Here is a 15,199-nt window from a genome sequence, read left to right as displayed (position 1 = left end):
ACGCCCACCCCGATTCAGATTCCTAATGCTCCTAACATCAAAGTCCAGTGCGGGTATTATTGCGCCTGCGACTTGACAGATGACAGTGCGGACTTCCCAAAAGGTTCAAAGCTGGAATTATATATTGAACAGAACCACTGCAATGTATAAAGTCAGATGGAGGGAGACAGAAAGGCGAGGCGAGGATTATGGACCGCTGCGATAGCCTCCGAGGGGGGTTTTGAGGGCAGCGGGAGGAGGGGAAGCGGGTTTTTTCTTTTCTTTTTTTTTTTCTTTTTTTTTTTTTTTGAGCGGATAATATTAGTTATTCTCGAAACATACTTTAGCATATTTCGGGTATGCGAAAACCCACTCTTCCCTACACCAAACAGTCTTCACCGTGATCAAGCCTGCCAAAGTGTGAGCGTCATATTCATACTTGCCAATCCAGCAAAACGGCTCGCTTCCTTCGGCCTTTTTTCGCTTTCATATACTGGCCGCAGTACCGGTTGGCGGCACTCGATGGCCCAAACAAGTCCGAGGTGGAACTCGCATCGCGCGTGGCCTAGACCGTTGGGGGCGGGAGCACAGCGGGCTCGCACTCGGCTCAACCATCTTGCGAGTCAGTCACACCAGCGGCTGCGAGCGTTCGCTTTCCCGTCCTCGTTATTTTTTATCTCGCGACATTGACGATTTTTGAGAAAGCAACCGGCTAAAGCTTCGCTTCCAACGACGCTGAATTTGACCTTGGTGGTGGATGGCAGGAGGTTGATATGTTTCTTTTCACGCTAGGCAGAACGGGCAGTGCAGCGCAACGCTCCGCCCGTCCATTCCAGCAGCATGGGAGGTGTGAATCATGTAGACCAGGTTCTGCCTGCAGCATGGTTCTATTCATATCTTGAACGGCCCAGCCGGTGGGCCTGACGTGGCCATCTGCGCACCCTTCAGCCTTCAAGTCGGATTCAACGATACACAGCTGCCTGAGTAATGCAGGTGAAAGGTGAAAGAAAGCGGGGAGCAGTGCAATCTGAGCAGTAGCATTAATTCCAGCCCTACAACAAGGTTACAAGATCATGCGGCATTTGGGTGCAACCAAATCTCAATTCACCACGCAAGGACACCAAGCCTGTGACCAAGCGTGGCAAAGATAGATGCTGTCATGTTTACCATATTCTTTTTTTTCAGATCTCGTACAAGGTCATTAATAAGAAAGGCAGATGGTATGACGGCTCAAAAAATACCTACCTGGGGGCTATTTGTTGTAGGCTCCCTTGGACAGGGGGTCCCAAAAATTTAGATCAGTGAATTTTGTATGGAAAAATGAAAATTTTCGAGCTTAACTGTGTATATTTTAGCAACCACGCTTTTATTATCTACTTGGGGGCTGCTATTTTAAACCTCCTTGACAGCTTTATTCATATACCAAATGGTATAATATTTTTAAAAAATCGTGGAAACTAATATAAATATAAGAAACAAAATGCTAACACAAACTAATTCAAAATAACCCACAATACTAAACGCATTGTGAATATTGTAAACATTTACAATTGTTATCGTTATTTATAATTTGCACAATCCCTTTGAAATTATTTGTTTTGGTATGCAAATAATAACATATAAAACTTTCAAAAAGTCAGTTCCAAACAAACGTTAAAAAGCCTGGTTGTTAGAATATAAGTAATTCAAGTTCACAATGTTAAACAAATTGTGCATCTTCCCATATAAAATTTAGTGATCCAAATTAATGTGATCCAGATTTTTGGGACCCCCTGTTTAAGGGTGCCCACAACGAACAACCCCCGAGTACCATTAATAGTGAAAAGCGGAGAAGAGGAGCAGCTGCTTTACTAATTATACATCCAGCTACACATCAGTAGGTACCTAGGTACCTGTGGCATCCAGTAGCCGGACATAACAACCTATAAATAGACCCTTGGTTCAACTCGTGTACGGCATGGCCGACATATCAACTAAATTCTCATCGACTAGGCGTAGGCTTGGAGGGTGTTCGACTGGCTTGTCCGTTGAAAGTCGGTTCTTTGTTATTAATATCGGGTATTAAAAATAAGGTAGGAGATTGCATATAAATGAAGCAAACATCTCTTTGATTAAGCGATAGTTCCTGTCTCTGCGTACTATTGGGTTTTAAAGGTTATGTTATTCACAAGTAAATAATTTTGTTTAAACAGCAAATTGCTTTTTCAACTTCTTCATCATAATGCATCTTACGGTCCCCTTTATCATTGCCGTGCTGGCTAGCATCGCTACTGCGGCCCCTAGACGGCTCGATGACCATGATGATAAAGATACCCATATAATTGCACCTAGAGTTAATGGTTAGTTCCGTGAGCCCAATGCAATAAACCCTGGTTTTGTTTTCATAAACAGCTTGGATAGCTTTGGAAACGGTCACTGTCTCCATTGAATTGCAGCTTACACCACCTAACAACCCTTTCCACTAACAATTTTGGCATTACTTTCGTTTTGCAGAGATCCAAGCGCACACTTTAGACTCCGAAGTCCTGCAAAAGCGGACGCCGGTCGGGGACTCTCTCCATGTCTGGCACCCAAGCGACGAGGACTATTGGAGGTTGATCAACCGACACAGGATGAACTATTTCCTCTCGGGGAGCAGTCAGTGGAGAGCTCAAGAGCAGGAAAAGGAAGATGCAAAGCAATTGAGTAAGCAAAAATGGCAAGTCAACCAAGCACAAATGGCCCATGACAAGGCGGCGGCGGACGCGAGGATGCCCGCGCATGCGTCGGGTAGAAGTCGAGGTGGCAAGGGTGCCTCTAATCGTGGAGGCGGAAGATAGACTAGGGCTGGGAGATTGGGCGGCGGGAGCTCATTGGACGATATTATATGGTCGACGTGACCACACTACAGAAGCTGCAATTTACAATAATACATACACATGAATAGAACCAAAGTTTGACGAGTAAAATTTGCACGTATATTGTTACTTTTCCAAATAGCCTAGTATTCATAACCTTGATAGAGCATGGCTTTTCTGGGACCTTGTTACCCAACATCCGTTGGTTCCCAGACCCTCTCTTCAGCCCCCAGCCCCCTATCCAAAACAAATTACTTTATATTGCAGCGAACTAGTTTCTGTACGGGAAGCACAGTTGTCTCTACTATAGTATATATCAATCTCCCTTCCTTTTCTGTCATTTTTTGCAATGCGCGTCCATATTTGCCTACAAAAAATATTCACATCCCAGCCTTCCCAGCTGTAAAATAACGCTGAGTTGCCATGGCTTACAATGCATTCAATCGTCGGTTTGGTCGAGGATAAATCCACACATTCGGTGGCATCCGAGCCGCCTTTCATTACTCAGTACTTCATTTCCACCTGCCACAAGCCCATTGGCGTCGAATCGGCACTCCATCCGACTATTGATCTTGTGCTAAACCGCCACCTCTTTGAACAAGATGGACCTCAGTCGTCGGAGCTTCAAGTCCAGCGCCGCGAACCAGCGCCGCCCCTTTGGCGCAATCACTTGGCTGTATCTGATTCTCTGCATTTTTGCCGTCCCGATACCAAGGGCAGCTCGAATCGCGCGTTTGATGACCTCTGAATCTGATGTCTCGGAGTGGAATCGTGGAAGATCCAAGAAAAAAAAAACAGACTTTGATAGCAAGTTGCACCGAGTGAAGGCGGTTGGGGGTTGGCCGTGAGTGTACTTTGTCAGGGGGTTTTCCAACAGTGTGGCGGTTGGTTTGGCAAAAAAGCTTGTATTGAGCCGATAACGTAATTCGGTGGTGGGAAACGTGGGAGGGGTTGATTCTTTGTCAAATACGGATAAAAGATCGAGTTGTAGCACAGCCCCCCTCCTCCGAGGGGAAATTTAGATGGCGCGGCGTCGTAAGAAGCATGGGACCAGGGGTCGGGGGAACCCTCTTTTATATGATGGCATAAAATTCGTAGACATTCCGAAGGCGGCTGACTCGGTCCTGGGACCGATTTATTTATAACAGTTCGCTCTGGCAAGTACCTGGCTATCTTGACCGGGATGAGCCATGGTGGACGTGGGCTTGGTTGCAACAACTTATCCGCGGCCATTGACCCTAGGTGTTGATCAAGATGCTATTACGATAAAAGGTGATGGACTGCGTTTCGTTCTGTTTGCATAAATTTTTCCTTTTCTCCTTTTGCTCTTACCTGCGCACGCTCTTTTGCCCTGCAGCTCACAGTCTTTTCCGCTTTTTCTTTTTCTGTTATTTCCTTTGTCTTGTCGCTCTTTTGCAGTTTTACTCTTTTTTTGGAACCGTTGTTTCGTTAAACCTCACAGCTGTTTGATCTGTTGTTGTTTCGTAGTCGCTCTAGAGAGTGAACCCTAGAAGAAAAAAATGCATTGTTGACCTTTGCCATTATCTTCGCCGCCGGCGTGGCAGCGGATCCTGTGGAATCTGATGGATATACCATACTACATCGCAAGCCTCTCCCAAAGTGCCCCGACTGGGGCAGAGTGCCGCTCAATTTGATTACGATGAAGGCTGTTGTGTGCTCGAGGGGGCACGCCGGATAACGTCAACGAGAAGCCATGCACAGCCCCAGAGTTTCAGAGTATGGAGGCAGCAAGGCATACATCCTTCTCGATTACCAAACGAACCTTGCCAAGCTCAACGAGTTGCTCGTGGCCAGGGGAAAGAGTCCCATGTAGCCAACTTTTCCATACCCGGATTCGGACTAGATTATTGGGCTTTTCGACCTTCATCCGCTATCTACGAGTTGATGTTGTCCTTGGTTCTTTTTTTCCCAAGTTTTACTCGTTCCAGAGGTTTGGTGCTGTCTGCAATAGTCATCATGATATTTAGCTTGTAAGAGTTTGTTCAAATTTGCAGGAAATCCCATCAGGCATAATTTAGAACTGTTACCAATGTCGTGGTTTTTGTGTCGGGATGTCGGCTTCAATGCACGGACACCTTTCCACATCGGAGGGCCACGCGGCTTCTACAATCTTAGACAGACTAGAAGAATATCAGCGTTGGATGATGGACAGATGCCTGCTTTATAAATTATAACACCGGCTTCCACCGCTACGTAACGCCTTTTCTGCTTTTTTTTGCTGTCATTTGGTAGTTCAGCCGATCTTTTATCTGGTCTGATTTCTGCTGCAGACTTGGCTCGATTTGCGCTGATCAAACGCGCGCTATGCTGACTCGTTTTTCTTTTCATGCTTCACCAAGTCAGGAACTCCCTTTTGGAATTGGAGTAGAGCTTCAAGGTCGTCTCGTCTCCAACCGGAAGGATCTGGCTGCCGTAGAAACCCGCGCCGCCAATGCAGTCAACCCACTGCACGCAAGTGTCGTTAGCCTAGTTCGCTCGACAGACACAAAGAATCGCCGCCACAAAAACCCCAAAATCGCTAAATAGCATTTAATCATCCCCGAAGCCGCCATAACCCCACCCCTAAATTTCCCAGTGCCCTCATCCAGCGCCACAATCCATCAGCACCGCCTTGACATCCTGCCCCTCGGCCAGCTGAGTCTGCAGGTCGGGGTTGCTCCGCATCCAACAGCTGCGGCCGAAACAACTCCCGCGCCGCCTCGGGGCCCAACAGCACCCTGGCGTAGTCCCGCGCCGCCGCACTCGTCCACGACGTCGACGTGCGCGAACCCCTCCGTGCTGCCGCGCACCACCGCGCCCGTCTTAGCGTCACGGCCGTCACCGTGGATGCGCTTTTCCTTGTCCGTCGGGCGAAAGGTGGCGCTGTGAATTTCCAGGGGTGCAGGATGTATCTTTTGCATGTAAGCGCCCAGGTGCCTCGTCCTGGTCTAGCGCCGTTGCCGTAGCACCATTTGCCGGCCTCACCGGGGGAGAAGACGAGCGGCGTGTGGAACTGCATGCGGATGTCCATGGGGTTGGGAAAGATGAGCTTGGAGGTGACGGAGGGTGAGGGGATGTTTGTGGTTTCGAGGATGAATTTGCTGCCGTCCTTACGGGTTTGGGTGGCTGGAATTCTAGTAGTACGGAAGGGGGGAGGGGGTCGTCGAGGGTGAGGAGGCCGCGCTCGACGAGCTGCATTGCTGCGATGGAGGTGAGTAGCCGTCATCCCTTTCAGTCAGTTTCTGCAGTTTGTTCCTTAGTCGAACGATGGGAGCAGAGATTGCATGTGACCTTGGTGCAGGAAAGGACCCACAGGATAGAGTTGCTGGTGCTCATATCGCGTGCATCTGGGGCGCAGCATCCCTTGCAAAGCGCTTGTTAATAGCGGGAGTATCCGCCTGTACGCAAACAAAGCAGGTCAGCATGCGGTTAACCGTATTTCGCAAGCGTGATTGGGTGTGTGAGAGCGTGGCGTATCTCTGGCCATCAGCATTTCGGTAGATTCCGACTAGGGCATCGCCCGGACGATCTTTTCGTCAATGGCATTCTTGATTGCCTCTTTGGATTACTCCATTGTTTCCAGCCTGGATGCTCAAACATACTGTCAAGACGGGATCAGGAGGCCGAGCAGTGAATTTTCAGTGTAAGTTGGAGCCTGCTTATGCTGTAGTACGGCATCGACACTCAGGCCCTCTGCTGCCTGAATTGCCCATGCTGCTCTATTTATTTTCGGCTTCGGCTGAATCCGATGCGTTATGAGCTTGGACTTGCACTTTCCGGCCACCACCTGCATGGCCTTCAGTGGCGACTGGCGGCTTGACCATCGGGATAGCCCAGCCCACACACAAAGCACAAATGGTTTGTCGTTGGGGAAAACACGGGAGTCAATTGACCGCCGGGCTGGTGAAGGCTTACAATTGAAGAGAACCTCATTTTTTGCCTTGACCGTATGTAAAAGCCAACCGCTTCGCATTATCAAACCACTTTTCTGCTGGAAAAATACGCTGCAAACACACATCCAACTCATCTATAAATCCCGCCCATCAATTCCCCAAGATACCGTCTTCAGTACGAATATAGGTTAACCGGCGCCCCCGCCGCCGCCGCAACAATCTTCTTGTTCTCCCTGACGAGCATAACCCGAATCCACCACGCACACGCGATGCTCCCCAGGGCAAACGCGGCGCTGGCGCTGAAGCCGATCGTGTACCGCGGCTCGTCGGTGCTGGGCCAGATGTAGGCGCCGTAGATGTAGCCGATCTGGCCCGCGACGTTGGTCATGGCCAGCACGACGGCCTTCTTCTCCTTTGTCTGCGAGCAGGTGCTGGACGCCCAGCCGATGATGACGGAGTTGACCGAGTAGGCCCCCGCGGCGAAGATGAAGCACGCCGTGTAGCGGCCCGCCACGCTCATCTCGGCGGCGGCCAGCACGAAGCCCACCACGGCCAGGGCGAGGCCCACGGTGATGTGCCAGGTGCGCTCGTGCAGGCGGCCCGACGACCAGCCGAAGCCGATGCCGAACATGCCGGCCACGATGAAGGGAGGGCAGGTCATGAGGAGGGTTTGGGTGGTGTCAAAGTTGAGGGTTTTGACGACACTTTTTTTATTTATTTTAGTCAGCAAATGTATGTCGTAGCTGTGATGAGGAACCAAGTGTTGACAAGGAGACTCACGTCGGGAAGAAAGAGTTGAACGAGCAAGCCGACAGGTGCAAGTTCTGCATGAGGCAGAATGCCCAGGCCTTGGGGTCCTTGACGGCCTGCTTGAGTCCGACCATGACCGACGACTCGCCCTGGTCGTCGACGCGGTCGCGCTCCATGCGCTCGTGCGCAATCTTGCGCTCCTCCTCGTTGAGCCAGCGGGTCGTCAGGGGCGTGTCGGGGAGCAGCCAGAAGCCGAGCAGGCCGATGAGAGCCGTGGCTGCACCCTCGAGGATGAAGAGCCTAAGAGTTGATTTGTTTAACGTCAGAAATCGGACCAGAAGGTGGTTCCAGTCAAGAAAAAAGACACGACTCACCATCGCCAGCCGCTGAGCCCGCGGACGCCATCGAGGCCTGCGAAAACGCCGGCGGCGATCAGACCCGAGAAGCCGGTCGCGAGAATTTGGGCGCAGTACAGGAGGGCGATACGGGTTGCGACCTCTGTGGTTTTGTCAGTCTAGAGCAACATGGTCTGGGTATCTAGCGACTGGACCAACCTCTACGGGGGTAAAAGATGGACAGCATGTAGGTCGCACCGGGGTAGAACTACGATGAAAGCCTTGTCAGTTGTGGATGTTAAAATCAAGTGGAGAACAGGACATGACATACCGGAGCCTCGGTGATACCCAAGAAGAAGCGAGAGGCAATCAGCCCGCCCCTGTTGTGGACCAGCGCAGTGCAGGCTATAGAGGTGTTGTCAGTAAAAATGTCCGCATCAGGCCTCAAATGTCCGACATACCAGAGACGACCGCCCAGATTATCATCCACGCGCTCATGTAGAGGCTAGGCCGTATCCTCGTGATCAACATGTTGCTGGGGATCTGGAACAGCACATAGCCGACAAACAGGATAGACACGGCGACGTTAAAGTCGAAACCGCTCATGCCCAGATCCTTTTCGAGATTGTTCAGCCGCGCCTGGGCGATGGCATTGCGGTCGACGTAGTTGAGGAAGTACATGACGCAGAGCGTGGGCTGTCATTTGAAGGGCGAACAGTAAGCTAAACTGATTGTGTCCAACAAGGTAAATAAAATAGTAGGGCGATATTGTACCATGATGCGCCAGTCCAACTTCCGAACAAGTGCCTTTTCGGCGGGGTCCGTGCTGGTGACGGCACCGCTGTAATCCCGCTTCTCACCAGCATCCTCTTTCAAGTTTCCGGAATCGTAGTCGTCGGCCGTCTGTGCCCTAGAGACTTCTGCCTCCGTCTTGGAATCGGGGTTTGCGTGCGACATGTTGACGGTTTGGCTGGTACAACCCGACAGGAATAACACCCAAGGTCAAGCTTGACAGGAGAAGCAGGTGAAGGAACGGGCAGGGCCCTTTTTGTACAATAATCAGGGGCCCTTGGATTCGCTCAACATGCCCGCGGGGGTTCGCTCTTCCGAGTGGGAAAAAAAAATCTCCACACTTTGTTGAATGGACGGTGGAGAGAAAATGATGACCGTGTGGGTTACCGGCTTTTTTCTTTGCAAAGGTTTGCGGGGGTGGTGCGGAGTTATGCTGGCCTGGACTGCGACAACGGCTGCGATATTTGCTGAGCGGGCTCCAATTAAGGTGGCCGGTCGACTGCCGGATATGTGCCGAAGATGCGAGACCTGGTGATAAGGCCCGATTTTACTGCAGCTAGATGATGCTTGCTGACGTTGGCATGAACGGAGTCGGATTAAGCATTTAGTCTAGGGGTCCCCGAGCATTTTTCCGAGCTGTCATCTGGTCTGAGATTGTTAGTTTGGACCGTTTGTTTGACGGGTCTAGGCGAATTTGAGATTAGACGAGCAGACCGAGGAAAGCTAGAATAAATAGCTCCAGGTTAGCCAGTACGGCACAAAGTTTATCTGAACGACTTGCTTGGATGTTCGTGATTCCAGACTCCGAAAGCTGCAACCATAGCGGAGAAAGGACAAAGCGGGAAAAAAGAAGAAAAAATCTCCTCCAATCTCGGTGGATCGCCACATCCTTGTTGAGAACTTGAGATTAACTGTCAACGACTCCATTTGTCATGAGCTCAACGACAGTGGACCACCCCCGCAACTACCCCGTGCACCCAAGATGCGGGGAACGTTCCGCCCCCATTTAGCGCATAACAAGCTCGTGGTTCCCTGGCTTAGTTGAATGCTTTGGTGGGCTTGATGCGATCAAGCGGTGCAGCCAAAAAGATGGGGAGGCTTGGCATCCATGGCAATCTCTGGTTACTGGCAATCTAGAAAGAAAAAAGGGAGTCGAGAAAGAGGGAAGGAAATAGCGCCTGACTCTATTCTTAAAATGGCCACCTATTCAGTGCGATTATCTTTCGCTTCTCCCTTTACATCACACCAATGTTCTACACATCAACCCCACAAACCGCCCCTCAAAAGTCGCAGTGGTTTCCTGCCAGCCAACTTTCCCCAAGGTCTACATCCAAATCCAGACACACACGTCTGCGTTTCTTCCCCCACAAAATTTTTTGTCCTCTCGATTTGCGCATTGATCAATTGCATGTTTCTTTTGCACCACCCTAACTCTCCGTATTTAGGGCATGTTATAATTCTCATCGGGAGAAGAGTCAGTGGAGGATCAAAGGCTCATCGGAGGCCCTTGGTGAGCGTTGCTGCTTGCATCCACAGAGAGGTTGAATGTAGGTAAATTGAGGGGCAGAATTCGCTATTTCTCGTGCCGGAACGAAAGTCGAGGGAACCAAAGCCACAATAAGTTTGTGTCTCTTGCGGAAATCTACAACTGACAGGAGTAAAAAAAGACTACATATAACAAGCCAAAACTCTAGGAAACGCATCCGCTGTCCAATCCACCACCATCCGTTGCACAAGCGCGTATAGAACGCCTATCGATAAGCCAACTACTCAGGCCCTACGTGGCGCTGGGAAGAAGTGGCCGTGCAGTCCAACTAGGCGTCGCGCTGTAATATTTCTTAACCTCCTTTAACAAGCAGGTACGTAGGTACCTTAGATATCCACTAGGGACCCGGGAAGGCGGTGTGCTAATTGCGATACAAAGGTACTTTGTGCTAAAGTACACATGAGTTTTATCCACCGCTACAAGAGCTGTATTATTACGGTGGCGCCCCGCTTTTAAAGTGACGTATAACGTTGAGCTCCACATCTCCGACCCCCCTAAAGTCCGGCCCCTAAAAATATCTACTCAGCCACGTCAACCCTTTGTTTTATTTTATAAATATCTAGACGAATTTTTCACTTTAGAACTTGATTTTTGAAGATTCTTGCTCCAAACCTTCCAATGAAACAGTACACTGAAAATCAGCTTCTTGCTGCCATTTCTGACATAAGAAATGGCAAATCAGTTCACAAAACCTCGCAAAAATGGGGTATTCCTCGGAGTACCCTTCACGATCGTTTAAAGGGGGCCCAGTCAATTCAACAAGCGAAAAGATTTTGTCAAAGGCTTTCACAGGAGCAGGAAACCTATTTGGCAGATTGGGTACTTGCGCAGGCCGCGTTAGGCCTTCCGCCAACGCATCAAGAACTACGCTATTTTGCGGAACGAATTCTTCAGGCCGCCGGAGAAAGAAAAAGCCTTGGGAAACATTGGGTTAGCCGTTTTATAGCCCGATATCCAATTTTGAAAACCCAAAGACCCCGGCGAATAGAAAATGCCCGGGTTAATGGGGCTACAACCGAGGTAATTAAATCTTGGTGGTCCTATTTGAAAAATCCCGTTGTCGATACTATAAAACCGGCCAACCGTTGGAATATGGACGAAACAGGTATAATGGAAGGCAAAGGGTCTAATGGCCTGGTGTTAGGGCGTAATAAAATCCGGCCATTACAGCGAAAAGAGCCTGGAACGCGGGGTTGGACGAGCATAATCGAATGTGTATCAGCTACGGGGGCTGTTATACCTCCCCTCGTTATATTTAAGGGGAAAAACGTACAGCAACAATGGTTTCCAGCTGATTTAAGTCCTTTCGATACCTGGCAATTTCATGCAACCGAAAACGGGTGGACAAATCATGAAACAGGTATCGAATGGTTAAAAAAGGTGTTTATTCCGTATACCCAACCTTTAACCCCTGAAAAGCGGTTATTAGTTCTGGATGGCCATGGATCACATATAACGGACGAATTTATGCTTCTTTGCTTGCAAAACAATATTCAACTCCTATATTTACCCCCTCATTCGTCACACGTTCTTCAACCGTTGGATTTATCGGTTTTTGGGCCGTTAAAGGAAGCTTATCGACGTCACCTGGGATTTGTAAACCAGTTTTGCTGTTCAACGGTTGTTGGGAAACGAAACTTTCTACTTTGCTATCGAAAAGCCAGATCAAAAGCATTTATAGCAAAAACCATTCAATCTGGTTGGCGTACGACGGGGTTATGGCCGGTGAACTTGGCAAAACCACTTTTAAACCCTTTTTTGTTAGAAAATAGCAACGCCAACGTCGAAAAAGGTAAAAATAACGGCTTCCAAAGGGATAAAACACCGGAAAGCCCAACCCAAAAAATTAACGACCAGTCTTTACTTATTTGGAAAACCCCTAAAACGACCCGAGATATTCGACTTCAACTACAGGAAATTTCCCGGTCCGAAAAAAGTAACGCCACTTCACGGCTTTTGTTTGCAAAAGTCCAAAAAAGCTTCGAAACCAAGGATATCTTATTGGCTGAAGCTCAGCAAAAAATCAGTTTGTTAAACGCAAAATTGGAGGCGGTACGGCCGGTCAAAAGGAAAAGGGTAATTCCGGATCCCAACGAGCTTTTGGTCAGCAAAAAAAACGTTTATGAAGCACAGGAAAATAATAGGGACTGTTTAGAAGCTTTGAACGATGGAGAAGAGGTTAGCGAACCGGGAGAGCCTGACAATGATTGTATTATTGTGCGTTGATAGTTTTACATTTAAATCGGTTTATAAAAGGGGTATTTCGTCGTTACATTTTTCAAGGGGGCCGGACTTTAGGGGGGTCGGAGATGTGGAGCCCAACGTTACTTTGACAATAGAATAGGTTCCCCAGGGGCAGAAGAGAAATCAATTATTTGACACACAGAATCTTAGGTAAGGTACCTAGGTACCTACCTACCATCTAGGTACCTAGGTAGGCACCTAGGCCTCCTGCCCGGGTAACCATTTGTGACGTCATCGCCGACGTCAACTCCATCCAGCATTCTGTTCATTGAATCAATGATAGGAATCCCTATAACTCAGCTATTCACGATTCTGCAACTATGGCCAAACACTGTATTCTATGTTCCAGCCTCAAAAGTCAATTGAACCCACCGCAGCCCACCCGAGCGTAAGGTTTCGCTCACTTTTTTGGGTATGCTGGCAAAAGATGATTCAAGGGCAAGGGAACAAAGAGATTGGGGATGCGCTGTCTCGCAGTACACTTCGCTTTTCCCCACCGCACCGCGTACGCATGGTGTCGGGGAGGGCACCCCCTGCAGATATAATCTCTGGCTACGCCAACTGGCCGTCGCCATGACCAACCGTCCCTCCGACTGTCACACATGCCTCTCAATCTCCAATACCGTGCGCTCTAGTCTCGGCGGCTGACTCTAGGCTATCAATTAATTATTGGCACGATCAAGCAGTGTAGCCTGCAAAGCTCCGTCCGGTATGGCACAGACTGATGGTAGAAGCAGAGCGGGCAAAAAATTGGAAATTTGTAAGATTGGCTTTTGATAGGCCAAGATTGCGAGGTAGAAATAGGTACAGTGAAAGATGTTGGGCAAAGAGTGGATAGGTTGGAGTTCATCCTCTCCTGCGAAGTTGCGACACGCAACTGTTCCTTCAACAAGCTCACACCCACCACGGGGCCAAGACCACGGGATGGTGCTCCCGGCTCACATCTACCGGCAAAGAACGGCTTATAGATGTGGATTTTCAGACCATGTCTTCGCTGCCACGCGGGGCGCGAGACAGCTGCGCACTGACATGAGACGGTGCACCGGATCTTTGTTGTAGGTGGGAAAGCCAATTGGGGGGAACGAATTCAGCTTCGCTAGGTCGATATGCCTGGCTGGTATCCTCCAATTCGGCAGGCTCAGCTTCCGCGGTTCTTGCATAGTCGATAAGGCGATAACTGTTATCGATGGGCGGCGTGGCTGGTGGTGGGGCAGTAACCGTGGCTGCTTCGCTAACCTCTAATACCATGACTTAGGTTAGCACTCACGAACAAGTGTTGGTGCTGTAGGTTTTTTTTTTAGTATGTAGGAGGCAGCAGTACCTGTTCCTTCCCCCGTGCGAAGCTGCCGATAGAATTGATACACAACAAGAATTGCCGAAGGAAGGGCTACAAACAGAGCGATTATGGCAACGATCACTTCGACGCTGAGGCCAGTATTGGTGGAATCGCCAGCACCCATACTGACTAACAGGCAATAGAAGTAGCCCGCGTGATAGATGAAGGGCCTTAGGCAAGATGGTTGTTTTGTATGCAGCAGCGCCAATCTCCTTGTGTTTCGAGATATCTGGGAAGACATGCCGGGCAGGTGAGAGCTTTTGGGTGATGGTATGGCTATTTAAACAATACTTTTGAAGAGAAGATATTACCTATCTATAGCACCTGTGCAAAGATATCGCAAGTTCACAACCTAACAGGGTCACCGCCCATGCTCGGTCGGTTGCTCGAACCTTGAAAATGTGCCTGAGAAAGCTAGAAAAAGTTGACTGACATTGTCAGACTGACACTGACAGTGGGTCAACAGCATCGAAACCCTCAGGTAATTGGACTGCGAGTACAAGGGGGGAGTGTCTTGGCTGCATGCCTTCACCACCATTTTACTTTGGAGGCGTACTTTTTTTTAAAGGCTTGGCGGGTCTTGGCTACAAGCACGGCACCGCCTTCCGCCTTGCATAGCCCCACGGTTTTAAGCAATCAGGTATTCAGTTGAGTACCAGACAGTGAATCACGTGCTCGATCCCGGAAGCGTCAATCCAATAAGAACATTCTTTGACAATCCGGATTGTCAAGCCGGTAAATTTTTTTTTTTTTTAAAAAAAAAACAAAAAAACACCCCAGTTTTCTTGTTTCCGTCATCCGTGTTAATAATGTTCAGTCTTGTTAAGTCGCTAATCTCCTGAATTCTCATAAGCTGAACGCCCAGAAGCCCCGGGTCACATGCTCAAGACAATAAATCGACATAAATTTACACCGTTTATCTTAGAAATGCATCCCCGAGCAATTGCGTTGCCTTGCACGGCTTATTCAATCCAAGGTACCTGTTGGCTGCATCCATCAGAGTCTTTACAAATGCCCAGAACATCGTCCGGCCGCACGTGATTTACGGCAAATCTCCTTGGCAAAATTAAGAACGGGCAGGTACCTCGTTAGCCTGGGTTTGTTTCGGCTAATAAATCAGTTGGATCAGAATAGGAGTACTACCTTCCAGCCATTCAAAAACTTGCATACAATCCAGGGCTTAAACTAAAGGCGGGGCTCTTGAGAAAGACTTAACATTCCGCCGGGCGTGACATTCGGGCGAAGCCTCCGCTACGTGCAAAAAAAAACAGGAACAAAAGGGCTTAATACATGCGCGCGATGCAGCGCAACGCAATTTGCAAAGATGATGTACATAGAAAACAATTCCGATCATTCGCTCTTTGTCCAAAACGCCGATGCTCCTTCGATTGTCGTTCGACTGTATTGCTGGCACATTGCGGAGGGACTTATGTTTCAAATCTGGTGGGGTAGCTGGGCATCAATCGATTAACAATTCGCAAGGGGGG

General features: G+C 49.0%; 5 protein-coding genes across 5 annotated transcripts; 2 read left to right on the top strand and 3 right to left on the bottom strand.

Annotated features, from left to right (window-relative positions):
* Positions 1 to 2,200: 2,200 nt before the first annotated feature.
* On the top strand, positions 2,201 to 2,798 carry MGG_05416 (uncharacterized protein; the record flags this gene model as incomplete). Its single annotated transcript, XM_003710228.1, has 2 exons — positions 2,201 to 2,318; positions 2,473 to 2,798. The coding sequence occupies 2 exons, from the start codon at positions 2,201 to 2,203 to the stop codon at positions 2,796 to 2,798; spliced, it is 444 nt and encodes a 147-aa protein (XP_003710276.1).
* A 451-nt stretch (positions 2,799 to 3,249) lies between these two features.
* Positions 3,250 to 3,564, top strand: MGG_16356 (uncharacterized protein; the record flags this gene model as incomplete). The annotated part of the gene is made up of 1 exon (XM_003710227.1): positions 3,250 to 3,564. One exon carries the CDS (start codon positions 3,250 to 3,252, stop codon positions 3,562 to 3,564), a length of 315 nt encoding a protein of 104 aa, XP_003710275.1.
* Positions 3,565 to 5,370: 1,806 nt separating this feature from the next.
* MGG_05414 (uncharacterized protein) lies at positions 5,371 to 5,847 on the bottom strand (the record flags this gene model as incomplete). The annotated part of the gene is made up of 1 exon (XM_003710226.1): positions 5,371 to 5,847. One exon carries the CDS (start codon positions 5,845 to 5,847, stop codon positions 5,371 to 5,373), a length of 477 nt encoding a protein of 158 aa, XP_003710274.1.
* Positions 5,848 to 6,744: 897 nt separating this feature from the next.
* MGG_05413 (MFS transporter) lies at positions 6,745 to 9,398 on the bottom strand. The gene is made up of 7 exons (XM_003710225.1): positions 8,569 to 9,398; positions 8,256 to 8,490; positions 8,126 to 8,199; positions 8,014 to 8,062; positions 7,834 to 7,957; positions 7,490 to 7,759; positions 6,745 to 7,413 (listed from the first exon to the last, which is right to left on the bottom strand). The coding sequence occupies exons 1-7, from the start codon at positions 8,749 to 8,751 to the stop codon at positions 6,882 to 6,884; spliced, it is 1,467 nt and encodes a 488-aa protein (XP_003710273.1). The 5' UTR covers positions 8,752 to 9,398; the 3' UTR covers positions 6,745 to 6,881.
* Positions 9,399 to 13,115: 3,717 nt separating this feature from the next.
* MGG_16355 (uncharacterized protein) lies at positions 13,116 to 14,099 on the bottom strand. Its single transcript, XM_003710224.1, has 2 exons — positions 13,698 to 14,099; positions 13,116 to 13,614 (listed from the first exon to the last, which is right to left on the bottom strand). Exons 1-2 carry the CDS (start codon positions 13,951 to 13,953, stop codon positions 13,355 to 13,357), a joined length of 516 nt encoding a protein of 171 aa, XP_003710272.1. The 5' UTR covers positions 13,954 to 14,099; the 3' UTR covers positions 13,116 to 13,354.
* Positions 14,100 to 15,199: the final 1,100 nt, after the last annotated feature.

This window comes from Pyricularia oryzae, chromosome 1 (assembly GCF_000002495.2).
Source record: "Pyricularia oryzae 70-15 chromosome 1, whole genome shotgun sequence".
NCBI lineage: Eukaryota > Fungi > Ascomycota > Sordariomycetes > Magnaporthales > Pyriculariaceae > Pyricularia > Pyricularia oryzae.
The sequence above is the reverse complement of the archived record's forward strand: the minus strand, read 5'-3'. Positions and strand labels throughout refer to the sequence as shown.

What these genes read in the sequence shown, in the direction of transcription:
- MGG_05413 (XM_003710225.1), bottom strand. Translation starts at nt 8,751, where the DNA reads ATGTCGCACGCAAACCCCGATTCCAAGACGGAGGCAGAAGTCTCTAGG. An exon ending in AATCTGGGCGGTCGTCTCTG is followed by an intron (nt 8,200 to 8,255) that starts GTATGTCGGACA and finishes ACACCTCTATAG; the next exon opens with CCTGCACTGCGCTGGTCCAC. An exon ending in TTCAACTCTTTCTTCCCGAC is followed by an intron (nt 7,414 to 7,489) that starts GTGAGTCTCCTT and finishes AAATAAAAAAAG; the next exon opens with TGTCGTCAAAACCCTCAACT.
- MGG_16355 (XM_003710224.1), bottom strand. Translation starts at nt 13,953, where the DNA reads ATGTCTTCCCAGATATCTCGAAACACAAGGAGATTGGCGCTGCTGCAT. An exon ending in TCGCACGGGGGAAGGAACAG is followed by an intron (nt 13,615 to 13,697) that starts GTACTGCTGCCT and finishes TCATGGTATTAG; the next exon opens with AGGTTAGCGAAGCAGCCACG.